Raw genomic sequence first — 22,509 nt, 5'->3', positions numbered from 1 at the left:
TCTGAGGAAAACAGCATATGCTAATAATTTTATAAACAAGTGTGGATAGGCGTGCGTGTGTGTAACCAGTCCATCCGGTCAGGCCACTGTCAAGCAAACATCACACATTTTGCATGATTTTCTACTAAAAAGTAAACATACAACAAGTGATGACTCAAATGTTTATTTTGAAAAAGGCAATAAATAAAATAGCTAAACAAACACAAAATGGTGGTGAAGACCCACCCTCACGAGGTACAGTATTTGTCAGGCACATTTATTACAATTGGCATTCATTTATATTGATGCATATTGATAAATATTGACCATTTGTGAGGTTGATCAGCTTCCCACAATCTCATGTCGAGTTACTCAGCAACAAATTGAGTTAAACGGCACATTTTGCTTCAAGAAGTGTGATTAATCCATCAATTTCAATTCATCATGCCCATCCCTAATACTGTCACACTTACGGACCACAACATTAGGGACAACTGCACAAGTATGGAAACTGGAAATGGATGGCAAGAGATTGTGCAGGTAATACCGAATGGAGTGGCCAATTTGTGCAGGTTTGAAGTTGCGGTCCACTGTGAAATAAAAACAGTCCACATCCTTTGGACTAAATCCAGAAACTGGATCGCTCCAGCGCGCCCCTCTCCAGTAAGTGGCGCTGTTCCGGAGTTCGCTGCTGGCTCCCTTGCGCAGCGTCAGGGCTCCGTGACCTTTCCCAGCGAGGCTGCTGGCGAGGAGGAAATGGCCGCCTCTCCGCCGGGGGGAGGCTCCTGTAGTACGGCGGGGGAGGCTGGTGGCGCTGCTGCCTGACCGGTTGCGACACGGGTCTTCTGGGTTCACTGTAGCTCATGTGGGCTTCGGTGTAGCGCTTGGGAGGAAGCTGAGGGGGAGTCTCTTTGTGCTGCTTTGCTTTGTTGACACGAGATTCAACCAGTTCCTCCAGCGGCCTCATCGCTTTGATCGCCGCTCGGGCCTCTCTGGGCCGCTTCCTGTGCGGCCAGCAGGGCAATCCCAGGAAGAAGACGCACACGGAAAGGCAGCGGGCGGAAAAGATCAGCTGGACCACACAAGTCACGATGAGAGGCACCCAAAGGATCAGAGTGGTGCTCTAATGGGAGGGGAGCATCCGACTGTTAGTTGTAGATAGCGGCTGCACCGTGTGAGGCTCAATCTGAGGCTTGAGTGCATCAACTTTGAAGTGAGACCAATGATGTGATGCACAACCTCCACACCAAGTCTGAAAAGTCTATTTACTTCTATGAATAAAACATCTCGAGCTGAACACGTCTAAAAAGTAGCCAAGTTATGTTGAACTTTTTTAAAACTACTTTGTATAGAAAACATACTAAAGCAAGCAGCTAGCAAGCTAGTTGGTAAGCCAGCAAACTAGCTAGCTAGCTAATATGACAAACACCATTTTATTTTAGCTAGCTAGTTAATAGGATTAGCTAGGTATCTTACTAGTTAGCTAGTGAATATTACCAACCAACTAATTTAGTTAGCTAGTTAATAGTATTGGCTAGAGAGCTTACAAGCTGGTCACTTAGCAAAACAGTTTTGCTAGGTGGCTAGAGTATATCAAAAACAGTTTGTTGCTTCTACTTAAAGGGAAGTAAAGCGCCTCAAAAAATTTTTGGGTAAAAATATGTTCTATGCAGCCCCACTAGTCTAAACACGGTATTCTGGTAAATATTGTATTAGTGAATATGAATTAAGCAGCAAAATCCAGCAGTTGTGATCAATATGGAAAGGCGGCCATTTTGTCGCTTGCTGTCGAGTGAAAATGACATCACAGTAGCTCAGATAACAACCAATCACAGCTCAGCTTTAGAAAAAAGGTGGGCTGTGATTGGTCATTGTCTGAGCAATTGTGATGTCATCTTCAGTCGACAGCAAGTGGCAAAATGGCCGCCCCTTGAGATTGATAAAAACAGCTGGATTTTGCTGCATAACTCACATTCCACAAATGTAATGATCAAAATGTCATGTTTAGACTAGTGAGGTCACATTATTGTTACAAAATGTTACAAGTTTGACTTCCCCTTTAATAATCCAGATTAAATATCTAACGTGCAACCTGGTTGCTCACTGCTCTCAAGTCTACAGCACAGTGCGCGCTTGCTAACTCACTCACATAGATGCGCGTGGGGTCGAAAGGGCACTCGTTGGTGATGCTGGAGTAGCCGATGGCGTCGGGAAAGCGGCAGTGCGTCAGCAGGCTGCGCCCGCCGTGGATGATGGCCCTCACCACGGACACCAGTAGGCCGATGGCGGATGCCGACGCCACGAGCGACGAGGCGAGGCTCACGCTTAACAGAGACCACGACTGTAATTTAAATAATAAAATACAAATCTAAAACATTGTGGCACGGTCTTCGAAATGTTAAAATGCATTATATTATTAGCATTACTAAATAAAAATAAAAGTCTGCAACCTCGCCACGCTTGTCTGAGCAGCCTGACAGCTGAGAGTTGGCCCAAGAAGAGTTATAAGACAACAGAATTTAAACATTTGTTCAGTGGGGAACAAATCTAGCAGGATTCGCTTAACTGTCTTCATTAAAATATGATTGATGAAGTATATTTTTATAATGAACATTTGTGGGTTAAGATTTTAGAGGCTTTTTAGAAGTTAAAAAAAAAAAAAAAAAACATTCTCTAGAGGCAATTAACAAGTTATTTGGCTAAGCAGGGCTTTTGAAATCCTCAAGAGGACAATATTATGGCCAATACACTGCGCAGTTCTGCAAAACATCATTTGTACTGCGCGTGTCAAGAAAACACTGGTGTTGTTATACAAAACAGAGCAGCTGGAAATCAGAGGAGCATAACACGGTACTTCCCAGTCTACATATTTTTCCTTTCAAGACCTATCAATTTAGAGAGCAAAAGTACTCACCAGGCATCTGCTTTTCTTGTTTTTAGACAGGACAATAGCCAGAATGCCAACAACGATTCCCTGCAGCAAGACAAAATCAAGTTCAGCTCTCACAACAGTATGTTTTATTAACATGAAGGAGAGCAAAAGTCAGAACCGGAATTGAATTTTTGCAATAATCCACCTGCAAACGTCCGCAACATGACGAAACATTTGAGTCATCGCCAGGATTTTAAAAGCATGTACAATATGCGTTTCCTCGGCAGCGAGAACTTGAAAATGTTGAGGAATGCTGCATATTTTCCAGAATAAAATCAGTTATTTTTAAGGGTACCATAAAATGACTGAAATAAGATATTTTGTGATCATAGTTTGTGATATTCATAGTTTCTACTATTAATATAGGCACCTCACGTTTTTTGGAGTACATAAATCACAATTTAACTCAGGTCTGATGACTGTAGTCATCTAGAAAACACTCACCACCAGTCCAGACGCGAGAGCCACCACGTTAGAGATGGCGTACTCCATGGCACGAGCCTGCTTGTGGAGATTGATGTGCCGGAGCACCACACCGTGCACCAGCGCTCCCAACAGGAAGTTGACGTGGCCCACGAGCACCATGCTGAGGCCCATCTTCATCAGGGCCGACGGCTCCTCCAGGTTGGCACAACACACCCCTGGGGAGAGAACCGTGTTGAGATCATGTTACATTCAGGCGCATCCGTGGCGGCATCCCCTGTTCAACGTCCCGCTGTTGTATCGATCAGAGACACGCGAGCCGGGTCAAACACACACAAATGTCGCTTAGATTAATTATTAATGATCCCAATGTCGGCTTGGAGTGATAAAAATGCTTTAAAAAGTAAAAGACAACATTAAATAGAGGACAAAGCTTTTATAAACTGGACTATATGGGTTTGGGGGTGCAGTTTTGTTTTTTTTATATTGGGTTGCCAATTCAAGAATACAATTGTGAAAGCTATGCTACTGATGATCAAACAGAACATGCTGATTCTTGGCAAAGAGCAATTTGATTCATCCACCAATCATACGACTTAAATGGACAGAAACTCTATACAATAATTAAGTCATCTTGAATGACACAGTACATAATTTTATATATTTTTTTCTCATTTCTGCCAGAACATTTGAGTATATTTCACATCCACATTCCAGCATTGACAAACAAATCCATATAAGCATTTAAAAGGACCCCAAAACCCATGTGTTCTGTTTTATTTACTTTATTACTTAATGTCACGAATGAATGGCATTAATTAAAAAGACAATAGTTGTTTCCACACAAACTTCATCCTCTATGGCCACACCACTATCACACCCTAACAATATTTCACAAACTTTTGATACATTTAAAACTGATCAAAACCGTGTGATGAAAATTACCTGTTCTGGGCATCTTGATCAGGTCACCATTCGTTTACGATGACTTACAGGTTTTTGCATTTAAAAAACCCCCGCATGGCCTCTCCCCCACTTCCAACTAAACAAGTCACACACGCCAGTCAGGCAGCTCAAGTATGTCGACAAACGTGAGCTTCAAAATAAAACAATTCATCTTTCTGGAAAATGTGTTTATAAATGTACAGAGTTTTCTGTAAGAACTAACGTGTGATTCTAGTTGAAAGTATAATACATAGTTGGGAGTGGATGAACAAACGCTTTTAACAAATAGTCTATGTAAAGTCCCTAGTTTTATTTTGAAAGCTACAATGGTTCATTCGTCATTCTGTTTAATTAAGTCACAGGTGAGCACAGGTGCACCTGTGACGCCACTCCTGTCTTTCAGTGCTTTCAAAAGGTGCTTGCTGTTTACTAAAAGTCAACAAACTGCTAAAATACAGAATAATTAAAATAATGATGATGGCAATATTATTATCCAAATGGATGGATTATATTTGTGTACTGTAGTGGTCTTTCTGGTCAAACTACTTCCGGATATGATGACTTCATGAATGAAATAGATGACTAGATTTGATCGGCATTTATTGTTGTTATTATTTGAAATGTGACAGATGTTTTATTTCTAATCATGTAAACTGTTATTTATGACAATGCAAAACATTTTAATCATAGTTTTGTTATAAAAATATAAACGTGATTTATTATAAATGGTTTTTTTCCCATCATTGTAAAGAAATAATGCTTAAGATGACTGTATACATCAAAATTAACTGTAAATAAATAATATGCGGGCGGCACGGTGAATGAGTGGTTAGCACGTCCGCCTCCCAGTTCTAAGGACTCGGGTTCGAGTCCAGGCTCCGGCCTTCCTGGGTGGAGTTTGCATGTTCTCCCCGTGCCTGCGTGGGTCTTCTCCGGGTACTCCGGTCTCCTCCCACATTCCAAAGACATGCTTGGCAGGTTAATTGAGCGCTCCGAATTGTCCCGGCTTGTGCTTGTGGATGGTTGTTTAATTGTCTCTGTGTGTCCTGCGATTGGCTGGCAACCAGTTCAGGGTGTCCCCCGCCTACTGCCCAGAGCCAGCTGAGGTAAGCTCCAGGACCCCCCGCGACCCTTGTGAGGAATAATCGGTCAAGAAAATGGATGGATGGATAAATAATATGCGTATTGTAACGAGGCACCTCACAAAACTGTGCTTGAGTGCCACCTGGTGGAGAAATTTAGGCACTGGATTAAAAATCAGTCAATTAATAATTGGAAACTTATCACCATAATTTTCCAGTGTGATGCATGACGGGTCGCTTGACAATAAGTACAACTATGTCCAACATTACCGTTATAGATTCTCTTTTTGTCACATTAAATAGGTTGACAAATGAATTCACTACTGTACTTTGGGTACAAGTGTACATCAAGAAATGTCTACTGAGAGTAGATTTAGTCTAGTTTTGTATTTTTTTGCCTAAAACTGTTGTTTATTTGAGGTATTTTTGCATTGGTGCTGAGTGGGCGTACTCTGCTGTGTTTACAGCATAACCGGAAGTCATAATAATCCAGACGTACTTGACGGCGGCGGTGTCGGGTGAAAGGGGGGGGGGGGGTCATAAATCGAGACTTCTTGTACTGTATTTGCATACAGTATTGCTGCATAGCCCAAAGACAACATGACCCAGCGGTGGGTGCTCCTTGCCCGGCTGTAACAAACAAACAAAAAAGCTCAGGGGCAGGGGGACTTTGGGGAGGAGAGGCATTTTTTGTTGACAGGTTCTCCCGCCCGCAGTGGTCGACGTCCAGACAGCCGGCGGCAGCTGTCCGTCCTCCGCCGCCGAGAGGAGGTAAGCGAGACGCCGTCCGTCGTGGGACCACCCCGGTGCTAGTTAGCGACGTGCTAACTGTGCTAGCTACGGCGCTAACCCACCAGTAACAGTCTCCATTGTTGCTCGTTTCCTGACTCGACATCATGTTTTCTTCTATATATATATAATTATGAGTTGTATTATTATAATACGTTTTCAGCCTCTATTGTGCAAGTTTAGATAAGTTAGCCGAGACGAGACAGTCGACGACGTCAATGTAGACAACCGTGACAACATCGCTTCCTGTGCTTTTCAAAATACAACACATACGGACGTCGCAACCATAAATGTGAAACGAAAGTCGCTTTTATTTTGAAACGAAACTACCTCGACTTCAGTATTTCATCTGAACAATAACGTGTAACTTAACAGATTGTTTCCGAGCAGGCTCAAGGGAACCAGCCGGAGTTAGCGGTGTTAGCTTAAATTAGCCTTCCGGCAAGTCATCTTGAAGCTGTCTGTCTGCCAGCATGCTAATAACCGCTTAACCGCCGCGACACACTGCGGCACGTCTGCTGTATTTAGTAGGTCCACCCCGAGCGGAACTCTTTGCCGAGCGGAGCCATGCGACAGTGGTGTGTCCCCGCTGCCACCCGAAGCACGGAGCCACTCCCGGGGCGCCTCTCCGCGTCGCCCCCTCCATCAGGTAAGCTAGCGGTGGGCTGGGAGTTATTGGGTCGGATCAGAATAATGCAACTTATTGTCTCTATATAATGATATGCAAACACACCGAATTCAATGCACTTGTTTTTGTTGACACTTGTAAAGGAAGTTTCAAGTTTTGACTTAATTTAATAAACAGAGCATTCTTGGAAGTCTTTTCCAACAAGCTTGTATTATGTTTTTAAGCTTGGAAGATGTGCGACTGTGAATGCAGACTTTTTATCTATCTGAAACTATAAATAAATAATCTTTTTAAAACAAAACTGGAATGCATCATCCCGAGATTTGTTTAAACTATTTTGGTCACCTCATTGATTTCACGAGAGGTGAAAAGTTTTTTTTTTGTTAATTTAATTTTATTTATTTTTTTAAGTATTTGATGCTCCTACGACCACTTAGAACTTCTGCCTTGCCGTTCTGAATTTCTGTATTTGAATCTCTGCTTCCATCCTTACTTTTTGGAGGTTCTTGTTCTACCTGTGCATCAGTGGATTTCCCTCCTCATTCCAAAAACATGTTAGAAAGTAGATGGATGGTTGTTAATGTAACCACAATTCAAATTGTGCATTTGTGTCTTTCTAAAAGCTTGATTTTCAGTATAGCTGTTAGACAATTTTGCAGGCATATCTAATGTTCAACAATTGTGCAGATGTCAGAATGGAGTGCTGCGGGATGGAGCCACGCTACACCATCGAGCAGATCGACCTCCTTCAGCGTCTGCGTCTCTCTGGCATGACCAAACCTCAGATCGTCCACGCCTTGGAGTCTCTGGAGAGGCTCGACCCGGACCACCGCCCACCTCACTGTGACTCTCACCCGGCCCCTTCCAGTAACAACAACGGCAACAACGCACCCGCCTCCGCCCCGGCGCCGTCCTCTTCGTCGTCCACCTCCTCTCTCTCCCTCGCCTCAGCGACCACGCAGACCTCCGGGCTGGACGGCGCCGCGCTGTCCCCCAGCAATAGCTTCGAGGCCTCGCCTCCTCCCCTGTACCCTACCAGCGTGGCCGTGCAGCGCTCGTTCAGTTACGACATGGTCGGGGAGGAGGAGTGGGACCTGGAGGAGAAGGTGGAGGAATATATGAGGTGAGGAAGGTCAAGCATGAATTAGCACTGGGTGAGGATGAATAGAAGAGGATAAAAGAACAGACAAAGACAGACTATTATAACATCAGGTAATGGCACTCGAGCTCCCCAGAGCTGCAGTGCTGTTCCTCCACAAGTGTAGTCACGTTAATTCAGGTCAGGTGCACTGGGATCGCTTGGAAAAAAAAAAAAAGAGAGACTTTTCGCTGAATAAGTTAAGCAAGCCACAACCATGCAAAAGTTCCTCTGCAGTAACATCCTGAATATTGTTTGTTTTTTACTTTCACAGGAGGGATAGCAACATGGTGAAAGAGGAGATCAAAACCTTCCTCAACAACCGAAGGATCTCTCAGGCAATTGTGGGACAAGTTACAGGTAAGAAAATGCTACAATCAAATTGTCAAAGTGTAAAACAATCCGTTCTCATCCAAATGGTCGCTTGTATGCAATCTTCATTAGCTGTACAGTGTGTGTCAGAAGTGTTTTAATAACAATTGAACATTACCTAACTGTAATATATATATATATATATATATATATATATATATATATATATTCCCGCCTAATCTAATACAGTTCCCAGGTGAAATAATAACATGTCTGAGACATGCTTTCATCTGACTATTTCAGTGATCAAGATTTACAGTACACCTCTACCTCTATACTGTTGGGCCAATAGAGACGAGAGTATGGATTTTGTTATCATAACCTAGATTAATTAAAATAAATGCCCCCCAAAAAAACATTTCAACGCTAATATTCTGATAGTCTGAAATTGTAATCATGTTTTTTTTTTTTTTTTTTTTTTTTTTTTTTTTTTTTTAATGTACTCAGGCATTAGTCAGAGTTACATCTCTCAGTGGTTGCTGCAGCAGGGTCTGGAGATGAGCGACTCCAAACGCAGAGCTTTCTACCGCTGGTACCTGCTGGAGAGAAATAACCCAGGTGAGGGTTTGATAAAGACAAAGAAGCTTTGTGTGATTTAAAGGGACCGCTTGATAACAAACTTTTACTTCCTCCTGCATGCGGAAGATGAGGCACACAGCTTTGATTTGGCTTGTCATGCCCAAAAATAGTTTACTTGACACGCGCGTTGCTTCTTCCTCCCTTCATCTTTGCTTTCAAATCTTTACCCGCTCCACACTCGACGCTTTGCTGTAGTTCTCATGCTGGAGCTACTCTGGTGCTGGTTTTCCCTCCTACATGGGCTGATACTAACAATAACAACAATGATCCTCCGCAGTGGTTCCGATCCAACACGGCCACGGCGCTTTGCTTCCGATTAAAGCTTCTATTCACTCGGCTGACACGGCAAAAAGAAAGCGAAGCTGCGAATTCTCATTGGCGGATTGCACAACACGACACAATGCAAATTCCATTTGCCCAAACTGACGTCTGCAATCTTACCCTGACTGAAGGGCTGAGGTGGAGCGAAAGCCAGCACAGCGTGAGCCCCAGGGCCAGGGGAGGGGACAGAGACGGGCTGGCGGCGGGGGCGAGCGGCTGCCTCCCCAACCCCAACACCAACCTCAACCCCAACTCCAACCCCGTGTGGAGCAGGCAGAGAGAGCTGCTGATGCACTTGCTGCCGTGGTACACTGCCGCCGCCGCCACCGCAGCCCAGCCAGGTAACCCTGGACCCTCCCCCTCCTCATTGCCCTCCAATCACCAAACCCGGTCTTGCACATACTGGATCACCACAGGAGACTCATGTTTCCCATGCATTGTGCAATAGTGTAATAGTTGTGACGCACATCACCTAATCAAATGGTTGAATCAATCAAACAATCTGACTGGGTTAGACCCTTTTCTAGTTATTTGTGGAAAGTCTTTTTCTGTTAAGAGAACTAACTGTTAGGGATGTAATGATATCCGAACATCACGATACGATAGGGAGGAGGTTGGCGATATAAAAAAAAGGTCACAATAATGTAAAAAAATGAGCTCATACTAAAAAAAAAATGCACACAATATTGTCCTGTTGTACATTACAGCAATGCATATAAACAACCTACAATCTCTAGTTACACTTAATATTGAGGCACTTGCTAATGCAAGCGCATTGAGTTCTTCCACATATTCAGTCTGTTCAAAAGCATATTACGTGCCCCTTCACCTGACCATTAGCGTGGATTTTAAACATAGAAGGGCCAAAACATGCCTTGTGAAAATTAAACTGTACTAAAAACACTAGCCACCAGAGGGTGCTAGAACTGCACACATGGAATTTGGAAATCAGCCTGACATTTATTAACAAATGTGCTGCTTTTAATATTGTGGCATGACGACAACGATATATTGTGGCAGTTTTAATACTGCGACATCATAATATTGCCGTTATCGTTACATTACATCCCTACTGACTGTGCCACAGAGCACAAAATAAAGACTATAAAGGGATATTTAGATAAGTTGAGTATGAAATAACTTAAGTGGGCAAACCCATGAGACACCAAAGAATTGTTTCTTATTCCCACAGGCATGCTTCATGATAATTTTAGTTATGATTTTTTTTTTTTATTCACTTATGCAGGTGCATCTCATTCATTTATTTCACTGGTTCAATTGAAAATGAAAGTTCGCTACAGTATTGCAAAGCCCCACATATTTGTAGTTGTTTGCCGCCATCTTGTGGCTTCTTGGTGCCCCAGAACTATATTGATGTGAGTTGTAGAGCTTCGTATAGACAAAAGTATTGCTTTGCCGCCATCTTGTGGTTTTTTGGTGCCAAGGAGCTATACTGAAGTGAGTTGTTGAGCTTAATTTAGACAAAAGTGTAACCAAACAAGATATTGAAAATTCCACTGTGTGTTGTAAAGTTTGACATTTTTATTGCACTCCTCAAATGATGTTTTTCAGATGCACCTGTACATGAAATCAAAACAGCTAGTTGGATCACTCTCTAATGGACAAATTGAATCCAGACGCAGTTAATGACAACTACGCAACTGGACTCTCCAACAGGTGCAACTTTATCAATGCGATCAATGGTGAAGGAGGAACCTGACTGGCGGACGGGCATCATGGCCGACAGGCCGGCGATAGTTGGGGCGCCGCTAAGGCTGCGTCGAGGAAGCCGCTTTACCTGGAGAAAGGAGTGCCAGTCTATTATGGAGAGGTGAGGCGCTATATGACGTGGCAGGGGGTCTTTTAGTGCCTTGTGTGCTTTTGCTCATCTGCGCCCACTTAATGACACTTTTTTTTTTCTTTTTTTTTTTTCTTTAAGCATGCAATAGTTTACTTATTCCAACGTGAAATGTAATTACCCTCAACCAGATCTATCCATATTTTCAAATTCTGAGCAGCAAATAGCATACCTTGCACATTTGGGAGCATATGCTTTGTCCTGTTTGCGCTGACTTTATTAAGCAGTTTTATATTACCTCTGCTTCTCCGGAATAAACTCGTCTTTTTCGGCTGGCCAGAAGGATGCTGACAAAGTAGCATTGCCCCTCCACCCACACCCCAGTCCCATCCACAGTGCACAATTGATTTGTCCATTAGATGCGTGAAGTAAGTACTAGGGGCACTCACGGTAATAAGACCACATGGGGGCCCTCTGCAGTGTTGATCCCAAGGAGCTGTTTTAGATCCAAGGACAGACATGGGCATGAGTGTATATGTATGTGTGTATATGCGTGTTAGATAACCCAACAAACTGGAGGGTTGTTCGAGTCCGGTAACTTTTAAATCTCTCTGAACAGACTGTACTTCAGTTTTTTTGTTTGTTTTTTTTGTTTTTTGTTTCCCTAATGTTTCCCCTAACTATAATGATGAAAGAGGAGCATCAGGTTTTTAACATTCCGCCGTTCTTCCAGCTTCTTTGTGGAGAACCAGTATCCAGATGAAGCAAAGCGGGAGGAGATCGCTAACACCTGCAACTCGGTCATCCAGAAACCAGGTGCCAAAATGTCATGAATTTGTACAGTGCAGCCGCCCGCAACCGACCTTTTCAGTCCCACTTCGAGAAGCCTTGTGATGTAACAACTGTTTCTTCCTCTCTCTTATGTTCAGGTTGCAAGCTGTCTGAGTTTGAGCGTGTGACGGCGCTAAAGGTGTACAACTGGTTCGCTAACCGCCGCAAGGAGATGAAGCGCAGAGCAAATATCGGTGAGCTCTTGATATGAGAACGAGTAAGAAGACTGTCTTATATTTACCTTTCTGTATGTGTAGAAGCCGCCATTTTGGAAAGCCACGGCATCGAGGTCCCGAGTCCGAACTGCCACTCTAACGGCGAAGAGGGGGAGATGCAAGAGTTCTCTGATCAGGTCAATCACCGTTTCTCAGAGCAGGTAAGTCACTGCTGAAGGTGGATTGCAGGCACAGAAAAGTGCTATTAAATTGAATTTGAATTGAACATTTCTTGGTGCTTTCCGTTGACAGGAAGAGGCATCCACCCAGAGAATGGTGGAGCAACAAGAACCTTCTGTGAGGGCCACCTCCGAGGCGCTCGCCAGCCCCGCCGTACAGGTGGCCGAAAAGAAAGAGAAGGATCAAAAAAGGGAAACTGTGGATGAAGAGTGACCAAAAGCTGGTGATGTCATTTGAGTTTTAATCTAAATACGTAAAAAAAAAAAAAAAAGAGGGAGGTCTCCTCCTCCTCGGGGGGCTGACGACACCGTTGGGTTCTGAAGCTCACTTGAGGTACCTCTGATGGAAAAGAGGCTGCCATATTTATCGAAAGTTATTCTGCTTATGTTAACAGCAATATACAGTACATATATAAATATATACATAAACATATATCAATATGTAGTGCATTCCAAGGTGGTATTAACAAGCCTAAATTCCTTACAATTACCTAAAGGATACCTCACCCATTTTAATCTTTTTGTCGTGTGTTTTTGGTTTTTGGTTTATTCGCCTCATGCTTTTTCTTTTAAATGCTGAGTGGTGATGAAGTGCCTGCAGGTCAGGTCAGAGAGACACTTTCAAAGATCTCGTCTGCATGGATGTATGCGTGCGCTTGTGGGGTTTTTTGTTGTTGTTTTTTTCCCCCTGTTCTCTGGTGCTGACGCCTGACCTCAAAGAGCCGATTGATCAAATCATTCGGCCAATGTTGGAATTTGCAAAGCCCTGAGGGACACCTGGAATCTCAGGAAATCCAACAATGGTGGATCAAGACAGTGAAGAAGTGCACCAGATGTGCGTGATTGTGTGTTTGTGTGTGTGTGTAAGCTTCAAGAGATTTTCTTCATCATATCCGCGCTCACTCCAAACAGGATGTTCTATTTATAAATTTTTTTTATTAGTAGAACAAAGCGAGGACTATCCATCATGTCTTTGTTCAACTCGATGCTGCTCTTGTTCGTTTTTTTTTTTTTCTCATCTAACCTCATTTTCCAAGCCTGTAAAGCTTCTCTCCACCAAAACAAACGTCAATGTGATTGAAAATCACGACGCTGTCTTCTTCCCTCCTTATTGGAATAAGCTAAAAGCTTTTGCTCGCATACTGCACTTCAAAAGTGAATCTCACTCTAATAGTAATAATAACGCTTGTGTACATAATAACCCAGAGGATAATCGCGTTTGTGGGTGCTTTTCTTCAAACTAACATTAGCAGAAATATACTGTAGAGTTGTCAAACTTGAAACATGACTAGCAGACTTCAACTGTGCCGGAGTCGCGCCCGAAATGTTCATAAAATGGACAAATGTGCTTGTAATATACCGTATTTCCTCAAATAGTGGCCGTCCCTCTGCGTCGTCCGCTTTAAGACGAAACGAAACGCCTCCCTCAAACAAATGTCTGCCTTTTCCCACCAGGGGAAAAAAAAAACGGGTCGTAACTGTAAATACCTCAGATTGTACACGGACATTAAAGAGTTAACTCTTTCGATAACCAAAACAGCAGCATCTACCAAGGTGAAGTCGCTCAGCTAAAGTAGGAAATTTGGGATTACATTACCGTATTTCCTCAAATAGTGGCCGTTCATCAAATAAACACTGTGCCCAATTAGCGTATTTTCCACACTATAATGTGCACCTTCAATGAATGGCCTATATGAAAATGTTTTTCCATAATATAAAGGCGCACCGCATTATAAGGCGCATAGAGTAGAAGCTACTGCAGTGGCTGGGGTTGCATTAAGGGGTGGCGAGATCCGGTCCTCGAGGGCTGGAGTCCTGCATGTTTTGGATATTTCCCTTCTTCAACACAGCTGATTCATGATCAGCTCATCAGCAAGCTCTGCAGAAGCCTGATAATGAGCCTGTTAATTGGAATCAGCTGCACTTGCGAGTAGGGAAATCTATATAACCCGCAGGACTCCGGCCCTCGGGGACCGCAGTTTGTCACCCCTGCAATAGATGGAGCTGCGCTAAAGGGAATTTGAACAAAACAATGAGTCGGTCAATATTTATGACCGGTAATTGAATACAAACTGGCATTCTGACAACTTTGTTCACTCCCAAAACAAGTTACCGGTAGTGTAATCACAATATGGTTCCGTATTAACAATATAACAATAACTTGTTCATACGTTACTATCCATATCTACAATATTTCCCAGCCTTGTTCAGGTATGGTACTACGGTTCTAACTGCTGTTACTTCGGTGATGCCCCCTGACGATGGTAGCCGTACTTAACCAATATTGAGCCACATATAAGATGCACCTGATTATAAGGCGCACTGTCGGGTTTTGAGAAAATTAAAGGCTTTTAGGTGCGCCTTATAGTGCAGAAAATACAGTACTCACCAGTGTGCCATCCACAAATAAGCACTTGCCTCAAATAGATGCCCTCTTTTTCTCATTCGAAAAAACTAATGGGTCGGTCGTAACTGTAATTACCTCAGCTCAAACATTGCTATTGTTCACACAGTTGCTAACCAAAATGGCAACATTTACCAAGGCATGTAAACATAACATCTGAAGGAAATTCTGCAATATATTATCATATTTCCTGGAATAGTGGCCATCCATGAGACACTGTTCTCCAGTCACCATTGCATTATAATTCAAATAAACCCCTCTCTCAAATAGACTGCTGTAATCACCTCAAGTGACAGAATCTGTTGTTCACATGCAAAAATTCGTCAACGGTTGAGCCCATTTGAAGTCTATTGCTAACCAAAACAGCAGCACCATGGCATGTAAACATGTGGCGCCTTGCCAAGTTCCTTTTGCAGTATTAATGGCTGATGAGGGTTCCAGTAAACTCTGATATTTGGGCATGTTGTGCATCCAGGAAGCTACAAGACTGAATAGCTTTTTGTCTCGCTTGATAATATTGATACACCAGAAATATTGAGGCGTATTACGACAAAAGTGCATACAAATAAAGACCTCATTCACATCTGCAGTTGAGTAGTAGCCACTATTTGCGGAACTACAGCTCATGTTTCTTAAATCGTGTTACCTCCCTATGCCAAAGGTGGTCCAGGTGATGTTCATTCAGTACAACACTAGCCAACATTCTTGAAGAGGAATCCATGTGTTACAAGCCAATGGCAGCCATTGTTGTGACTGTTCATGATACAGTGTCTTGTAGCATTCATGTCAGTGTTGGGGGTGCTTCATCCTCCAAAGGAAACCCTCCAAAACTGAATATTATTATTATTATGCTCCTTGCTATCTGCTTTTATCTGACAGCAAGCAACAATAAAAGTATTGTTAACTATGTTCGTGCTGTCTTGTTTTGTTTGGTGTCGGTTGATTAGTGTACCATACGAGAGCAGGCCTGAGTACAATGTTCCTTTGAGTTTTTTTTTGGTATACATCCATCCATCCATTTTCTTGACCGCTTATTCCTCACAAGGTTCGCGGAGGGTGCTGGAGCCTATCTCAGACGGCTTTGGGCAGTAGGCGGGGTACACCCTGAACTGGTTGCCAGCCAATCGCAATTTTTTTATACAATGACATTTATATTATTCAATGTAAATATGATTCTATATCTATACTGAACAAAAATCTAAGCACAAATCTTGTTCCAACTCCCATTTTTCATGAACTCAACATGAAGCTTTAATTATTTTTTAATGCACGTAAAAGGCCTGCCAATTTTGCGAAAATATAATATATGCCCACTAACAGATATTGACAGATTTGTGAACAACATTTGAGGTAAATAAGCTGTTTGTTAGCATAAAAATTCTTACATCATTGAGTTCATCTCATAAAAAAATGGGAGCAAAAATGTTTTTACAGGACTGTCTCAGAAACATTCTGGATTCATTACAAATCAACTGAAATATTGCAAGCCATTCATTGCTTTAATATTGCTGATTATGGTATTTTCAGCCAAATCTCAAAATATGAGAACATTTCCTCAGACCAAGTAATGAAAAAAATATATATATTTTTTTAAATGCCATAATCAGCAATATTAAAACAATAAAAGGCTTGCAATATTTCAGTTGATTTGTAATGAATCCAGAATGCATGGCATTTTTGCTTATTTAATTGAATGACAGAAAATAATGGACTTTATCACAATATTCTAATTTTCTGAGACAGTCCTGTACATTACATAATTTGACACCGTGCCTTATGTTATTATTATTCCTTTTTTTTTTTTACTATTACTATTACTATGGGGCTAATGCAGAACAAGCAGGACTATTAATTAGATTTATCATATAGCTAGCCAGCTGGAATTATTATATATAGTATGACTATTTATATTTTTATATTAGTACATTTTGGCTATACACCAGCAACATCCGCACAAAATGTGTTTACAGTACATTAATTTACATTTACAGCATGTCATTATAAATCAACATACTGTATATACCTGTATTCCTTTTTTATTTTTTATTTTTTTTTTAAACCTGTATTCCTTAGTACGCCACAATAAGTTTCTGCCCAGTTCTCAGCAGCAGATGGCAGTAGTGTAGCGCTAAAATAACGTGTGGCGTGGTGCGATTCAGTCTTACTTGGTTTTAAACCTGATTCAATGATTTCCTGTGACTTCTTTATGCTCATTTCTTCAAGCGTTTTGTCAGCTTGCATGTACGTTGATGCTCTGAGCCAGTCTGTCACTATTAATGGCATCAAACACTGCCTGCAGGTTAGTTGTTGAAGCTTACTAATGCCCCTAATTCATGACACAGCCATTTCCAAAATGTGTCCCCTTGAAATCCGCAGAAAGTGATCACCAGTCCCCCATTCATGCATTTGTGCTCGTTAAATTTAATGGCGGTTGAGCAGTGGGCATGGTGCCATAAGGCCAAATTAACCCAGGAAAATTTGGCATTTCGAAAAGTCACAATACTCAGACTACTCATATAGACATATTGATCTCTTTGTAATAATGTTATTATTTTTTTTTTTAAGTTTGTCCTCGAGGCTCATATCTGGATCTACTCCAAATGTTTGTAATCCATTCATTAGCCATCAAATTATAATTTGAATATGAACGCAGGGCATGAATATTCATATGCATGCATGCTTAAAGGCTAAGCACTTTAATTTGTGTTTGAAGTCATTCAAGGTTGTCAGTGGCAATACTTGGTCACACTTTGGGAGACACAACAAGCTCTCAGTTAACATTGTTAATATTAAACATAACTTAGACGACTCGGGTTTTAATCTTCAATTTGGGTTTTTGTTGTCATCATGAGCAAAAAGCTTTTGTTTTTCTTTGTATGTGATCCTCCTTAAATTTGGTGCGTTATCAAAGGCCTAAACCAGGGATAGTCTAATTTGTTTTGTTTTTCTTCTGAGGGCTATAGTCTTATTTTATTTTAGTGTAAATATTAATTTATGAGTAGTCGTTTTTAAATGTTTTTGAGCTGACAGCATGGTGAGCTAGTGGTTAGCTCATCTGCCTCACAGTTGACGGCTTCCTGGTTCAAACGATGGTCTATATTCTGTGGATGCTTCCTTCAATGTCCCCAGAACATGCAGAATTCACAAACTTTCTGGTTCCAGGGACCTCTGTACCTCTCAACCAAAGTCAGCTGTGATAAGCTCCTGTTGGAAGTCTTTTATTATACTCTGGGTTGTTTGTTTAAAAAATTGTATGGCGGACACTAATAATGCTTTTGCCCACTCGCCAAACGTTTCCCACCAAATGGCCCCAAGCAACTTCCAGCACATCAACTGTGTTTTCACGCACCCATGCGACACATTCTACAGCCCAAACACGCTGTGTCATCGTTAAAAAGTTACGTTTCGATCCGATTAGACGGTTGGGTTGTGTTTCGACAGCCCCCGGGCGTGATTTAAAGCAGCACGCCAAGAGAGGACGAATAATCATTTACACTCCCTCAAGGCCTGATTCAAATTTGTATTCTATTACATGCATAACCACGAGTACACTGCCATCATCACTTTGTTGACCTTTACCATGTTGAGAATGTGCAAATCAAATTTTGACAATTGAATAGAGATTTCTGAACCTTAAGAATTGTAAACCACAACTAGACATATAGTACAAGTTGAATATTAAAAATGTTAGGTAAAAATTGCAGGAAAATAGATGGACAGATGGAAATTACATTGTTTGAGAAATAAGACAGTTTTGCTATTATATCACTCTAAAGCATATAAGAACATTGATTGTCATTTTGCATCATTATACGTAACTTTTCTCTTTATATAAAGAATATAGTACACACTACATAGCACAGCATCATTTTTTTTTTTTTTTAAGAGACAAACGTGGTTCCGCTATCGTTCATCCCCTCTTGAAGGGTGTCCCCCCCCCCCCTTTGCAGTAGAAAACAGAATTCATGACCTGTCACCTTTTCTGCTGACGACACAGACCATCTCAGCCTCTGTAACTTGTTTCTTTTTTTTTTTCCTCTCTCTCTCGCTCTCTCTTTTAAGAAGCCTGATGACACGTGGCATGAAAAGTATGCAATTCAATTTGTCAGCGCTTATTGCTCCACTGCTCGGCCAGCAGCGGTTTTGATTAGAGGCTTTTTCTGCTGATTTTGCCCGATTTTATTTCACTTGTTTATTTCCTACCAAACCGAGAACTGTCCTGTCCCGTCTGATTGAATTTCCACTTTAAGTGAACGTGTCTTTTTGATACAATGAAGAGAGGATGGTGCACAGAGATGAAGATAAAGATGGGAGGGACGGTTAAGGTTACCTTCAAACCTGCAAGCATAATAGAAGGAAATTCTACTTTCTTCTGTGTTTAAAAAAAAAAGAAAAAAAAAAGGCCCCTCCTTTTTGAGGCACTGGCCTCACAACTCGTTTACCCTTGAAAGAGAGAGCCTAGATGAGAAATAACCTTTTTATGCCAAGTCCCTTTTTGAAAAGACAAATAAAGGGAGAGGAAGCGCAGCCACAATAGCACACGTTGGCCTGAATCTGTCATGGTCGCATAGTCCAAAAAAGACCCCTTTTCCCCCCTTTTTCTTTTTTCTTGCTTAACGATGTCTCCACTGCACACTAGCAGGTTGAAACACTCATTGAAAATACTCCTCAGAGGCCTCTCCTCTGAGCTTCAAGTGTTTTTTTTTTTTAAATACATTATCCTGCTATCCCGTCCTCCATTCAGCACTCACTTTTTCCTCTTTGCTCTTTCTATACAATCATCTGCACAAATGCCCAAAGCAAAATAAAAAAAAGAACTGAAATCCAGTATGTGTTTTGAAAGGCGTCAAATGATGAAATACTGTATGATGTCAATGACAAAGTAACTTATTTAAACTTTAATTAAAAAAAATTTAAACGTGTATTTTAAAGCTGCTTTCAATAGTTGTTGAAATGCAAAATCAACTTTGTTGAACTTTTAGTTTAAATTAGTTTTAAAATGTATTTCAAAATACATATACACAAATATGTGCGCAAAGTTTTTGTTTGTTTTTTTTTCCCATGCTTTTACTACTTTTTTTTTTTTTTTTTAAATAACAAAAGCTGCAAGTCCAGCAACAACGGGTGCGTAGCAAAGCAATTAACTTAAACAGCCATGGGGACAAGCAAACGTGCAAAGGCAGAGTCCGTGCATATCGGCAGAAGCCTGAGGAGATTCCTGGAAAAACAAGTTTGGAAGATCATGGGCGGACAGGGTCAGCAGTGGAAGATAAAATAAAAGAAATAATAGATTAGAGGTTCAAGGGATTTTTTACACCTTGGTGATGGTCTGTGCCATGGTAAATTCTCCATTCCTTCTGTTTCCACTTTTCTACAACTAAAGAAACGGACAGACCCATTTTGAAATTCAGGCAAGATTTCACATTTGTGTGCAGTGATTAACCATGACATGAGTCATCTCATTAGAACCACTCTCAGCAGAATATGGTTTCCTTTTATTTTGGTCTTCTGTCTTTTTTTATGCCCCTCTCTCTTCACGGCGCTGTCCTCCTGCCCGACCTTGAATTATTCTAATTAAGCTCATTACCGTGTGACTTTAGAGACTTCCTGTAGCAAAGCCAGCACTGTTAAAAGCAGAGCGACCTTGGAGACAGTCGGGCAAGGATGACAGTGCTTTGTTGGTGTGTGGGGGAAGGAAGGATGGAAGGGAACAAGGGGGTGGAGTTGGTGGGGGGGGGGGGTCGCTGTGGGAGCCGGTTTGTCTCCTACACAGGTAATTAATAAGCTTATTAACTCCTCGGCTCATCATCATAATCAGAACTGCAGGCGGGGAGTGGTGAATTGTCTCATTGCAATCAAATTGCAGAAGACCGCACAACAGTTTGGAGGTGAAAGTGCTGAGTTTCTCTGAGGAAGACGAGTATGCTTGGAGGAAAATTGTTTTGAGTTGCTAACTAACCATGTCCTGCCGTGGTATTAAGAGGAAAACTGTGGCTTCAGCAGTAAAATAATTCTCATGCGTGACAGCGCACCATCCCACGCATGCAAAAAATACTTTTTAAGCTTCAGATGCTATGGGTATGAAGGAATAAATTCTCATGTATCATCCTCTGATCCTAACTAGGGATGTAATGATAATTATCAAAAAAAAAAAAAAACAGCTCATACTAAAAAAAGCTAAAAAAAAAAAAAAAATGTGCTAAAAAAATTGTGTTTTTGTACATAACAGCAATGCATATAAACCACCGACAATCTCTAATAACAATATTGAGGCACCTACTTGCTAATGCAAGCACACATTGATCGCTTCACAAGCAAATTAGGTTCCCCTTCATCTGACAATTACAGTAGATTTTAAACATAGAAGGCCAAAACATCCCTAATGAAAATTAAATTGCACTAATAAACTAGCCACTAGAGGGTGCTAGAACTGCACAAAAGGAAATCAGCCTGACTTTTTTTTTTTTAACAGATGTGTTCCTTTTAAATATTGTGACCATGGCGACGACGACAATATTGTGGAAGTTTTAATATCACGATATTGCCCTTATTGTTTGTTGATGGATGGATGGATGGATGGGATGGAATGCACCATATATGGTGCTACAAGGTAAGTATAGCTTCTTTTTTGTTTGAGTAGTGACATCATCCAGTATTCTTAACGGTTCTCAACTGTTGTCTCCATTGGATGTACTTTTTCCTATTGTCGTTTTTCCTATTTGTAACCCACTTTTTTAAAAGCTAGCTAATCGCTAGATACGTTGCTAGCTGGATGGATGGATGGAGTAAAGTAACTAGCCAGATAGATAGACAGACAAAAAATGGATCACCACTTTTGTGTTGCACTCAAATCAAATGCACATATTCTTTGTCAATGTCAATTAATTAATGAAAGATCTTCCACACATTCCAGCTCACAATGAAAACAACCTGCTGCAGGTAACGCATGTTTCTTTGAGCTTGGAGGCAGCTCCATTACAAATGCAGACCTTCAGCCACTCAAGGCCAGCATCACGCCTCATCAGAGCAAGTGTCAGGATTCAGGTGTTGTTCCATTCCAGAGGCCTCAACTTGTCTTTCCCCACGGCATGTGTGTGGATGGGGTTTTTTTCTTCCTCTTTCACCAAGATTGTTTCCACAGGGCTTTGTGTGCGTATGCATACTTGGACTCAAAGGCCAAAGTGGACAAATTGGAGCCGACGCTTGGAGAAGGACCCTGTAAACCTGGACGTGAGTGGGAGACAGACCTGACAACCAGTCTGATTATCCACGACGACGGGGGGAGAAGACAAAAGACAAAAATTCCTCCAGGATTTTGATTGATGGCCTTTTTAGTAGGTAAATGTTTACCTTCACAAAGATGTATCGTCACCACAATGTATCCCACCGGACAGCATTAACGTAAGTTCATATTTTTATTCTCGTTGCTAAATATGGGAAATGAAATTCCCACCCCAAGCACACAGCATATGTGTGCGTATATATGAGACATATTAGTTTCACAGCTTTATCCTTGCCACACAGCGCTGTAAAGATAAAGAGAACATTACACGGTTGAGAATCAAGGACAATGTGACGCCGAGTCACTTCTAAAAAGCTGAGTCAGAGCTATTGTTCTTAAATGAACAGGAAAATGGAATTATGGATCGCTGTGGACATGCTATGGAGCGAAAAGGTGAGAAATAGAATATGTGATGAGCGCAAAAAGGTTTCAAGATGAAGGGTAATGATGCGTGTTTCTTGTTGGAATTTGCTCCCCCTCCTAGTTTTTTTTTTTTATAGCATATTTTCTATAGTATATATCATTTTAGTGTCATTAAAAAAAAATGCAACGAGATGAATCACAGCAGTATTCCTGCAAACTCATCAAATTCTATTATTTGGTAAAAAGCAG

The 22,509-nt window shown here is 41.4% G+C and overlaps 2 protein-coding genes across 6 annotated transcripts; one reads left to right on the top strand and one right to left on the bottom strand.

Moving 5' to 3' along the window:
- Positions 1-147: 147 nt before the first annotated feature.
- Positions 148-4,541, bottom strand: LOC144007272 (transmembrane protein 54-like). The gene is made up of 5 exons (XM_077506729.1): positions 4,280-4,541; positions 3,356-3,552; positions 2,894-2,953; positions 2,129-2,320; positions 148-1,102 (listed from the first exon to the last, which is right to left on the bottom strand). Exons 1-5 carry the CDS (start codon positions 4,290-4,292, stop codon positions 602-604), a joined length of 963 nt encoding a protein of 320 aa, XP_077362855.1. The 5' UTR covers positions 4,293-4,541; the 3' UTR covers positions 148-601.
- A 136-nt stretch (positions 4,542-4,677) lies between these two features.
- Positions 4,678-15,524, top strand: LOC144007271 (homeobox-containing protein 1). 5 transcript variants are annotated; one of them, XM_077506726.1, is made up of 12 exons: positions 4,678-4,694; positions 6,078-6,132; positions 6,679-6,799; positions 7,466-7,901; positions 8,191-8,276; positions 8,736-8,846; positions 9,320-9,529; positions 10,866-11,019; positions 11,720-11,802; positions 11,916-12,011; positions 12,075-12,193; positions 12,285-15,524. In XM_077506726.1, the coding sequence occupies exons 3-12, from the start codon at positions 6,718-6,720 to the stop codon at positions 12,423-12,425; spliced, it is 1,518 nt and encodes a 505-aa protein (XP_077362852.1). In that variant the 5' UTR covers positions 4,678-4,694; positions 6,078-6,132; positions 6,679-6,717; the 3' UTR covers positions 12,426-15,524. The 5 variants fall into 5 exon arrangements, with proteins under 5 accessions (XP_077362852.1, XP_077362850.1, XP_077362854.1 ...); XM_077506724.1 differs by lacking the exon at positions 4,678-4,694 and adding an exon at positions 5,340-5,385; XM_077506728.1 differs by lacking the exon at positions 4,678-4,694 and adding an exon at positions 5,371-5,385 and having other exon boundaries at positions 6,682-6,799.
- Positions 15,525-22,509: the final 6,985 nt, after the last annotated feature.

This window comes from Festucalex cinctus, chromosome 19 (genome assembly GCF_051991245.1).
Source record: "Festucalex cinctus isolate MCC-2025b chromosome 19, RoL_Fcin_1.0, whole genome shotgun sequence".
NCBI classification, from domain to species: Eukaryota; Metazoa; Chordata; class Actinopteri; order Syngnathiformes; family Syngnathidae; genus Festucalex; species Festucalex cinctus.
The sequence above is the reverse complement of the archived record's forward strand: the minus strand, read 5'-3'. Positions and strand labels throughout refer to the sequence as shown.

What these genes read in the sequence shown, in the direction of transcription:
- LOC144007271 (XM_077506726.1), top strand. Translation starts at nt 6,718, where the DNA reads ATGCGACAGTGGTGTGTCCCCGCTGCCACCCGAAGCACGGAGCCACTC. An exon ending in CGCGTCGCCCCCTCCATCAG is followed by an intron (nt 6,800 to 7,465) that starts GTAAGCTAGCGG and finishes ACAATTGTGCAG; the next exon opens with ATGTCAGAATGGAGTGCTGC. An exon ending in GCTGGAGAGAAATAACCCAG is followed by an intron (nt 8,847 to 9,319) that starts GTGAGGGTTTGA and finishes CCCTGACTGAAG; the next exon opens with GGCTGAGGTGGAGCGAAAGC.
- LOC144007272 (XM_077506729.1), bottom strand. An exon ending in ACAAGAAAAGCAGATGCCTG is followed by an intron (nt 2,321 to 2,893) that starts GTGAGTACTTTT and finishes TTTAAATTACAG; the next exon opens with TCGTGGTCTCTGTTAAGCGT. An exon ending in TCGACCCCACGCGCATCTAT is followed by an intron (nt 1,103 to 2,128) that starts GTGAGTGAGTTA and finishes CCCTCCCATTAG; the next exon opens with AGCACCACTCTGATCCTTTG.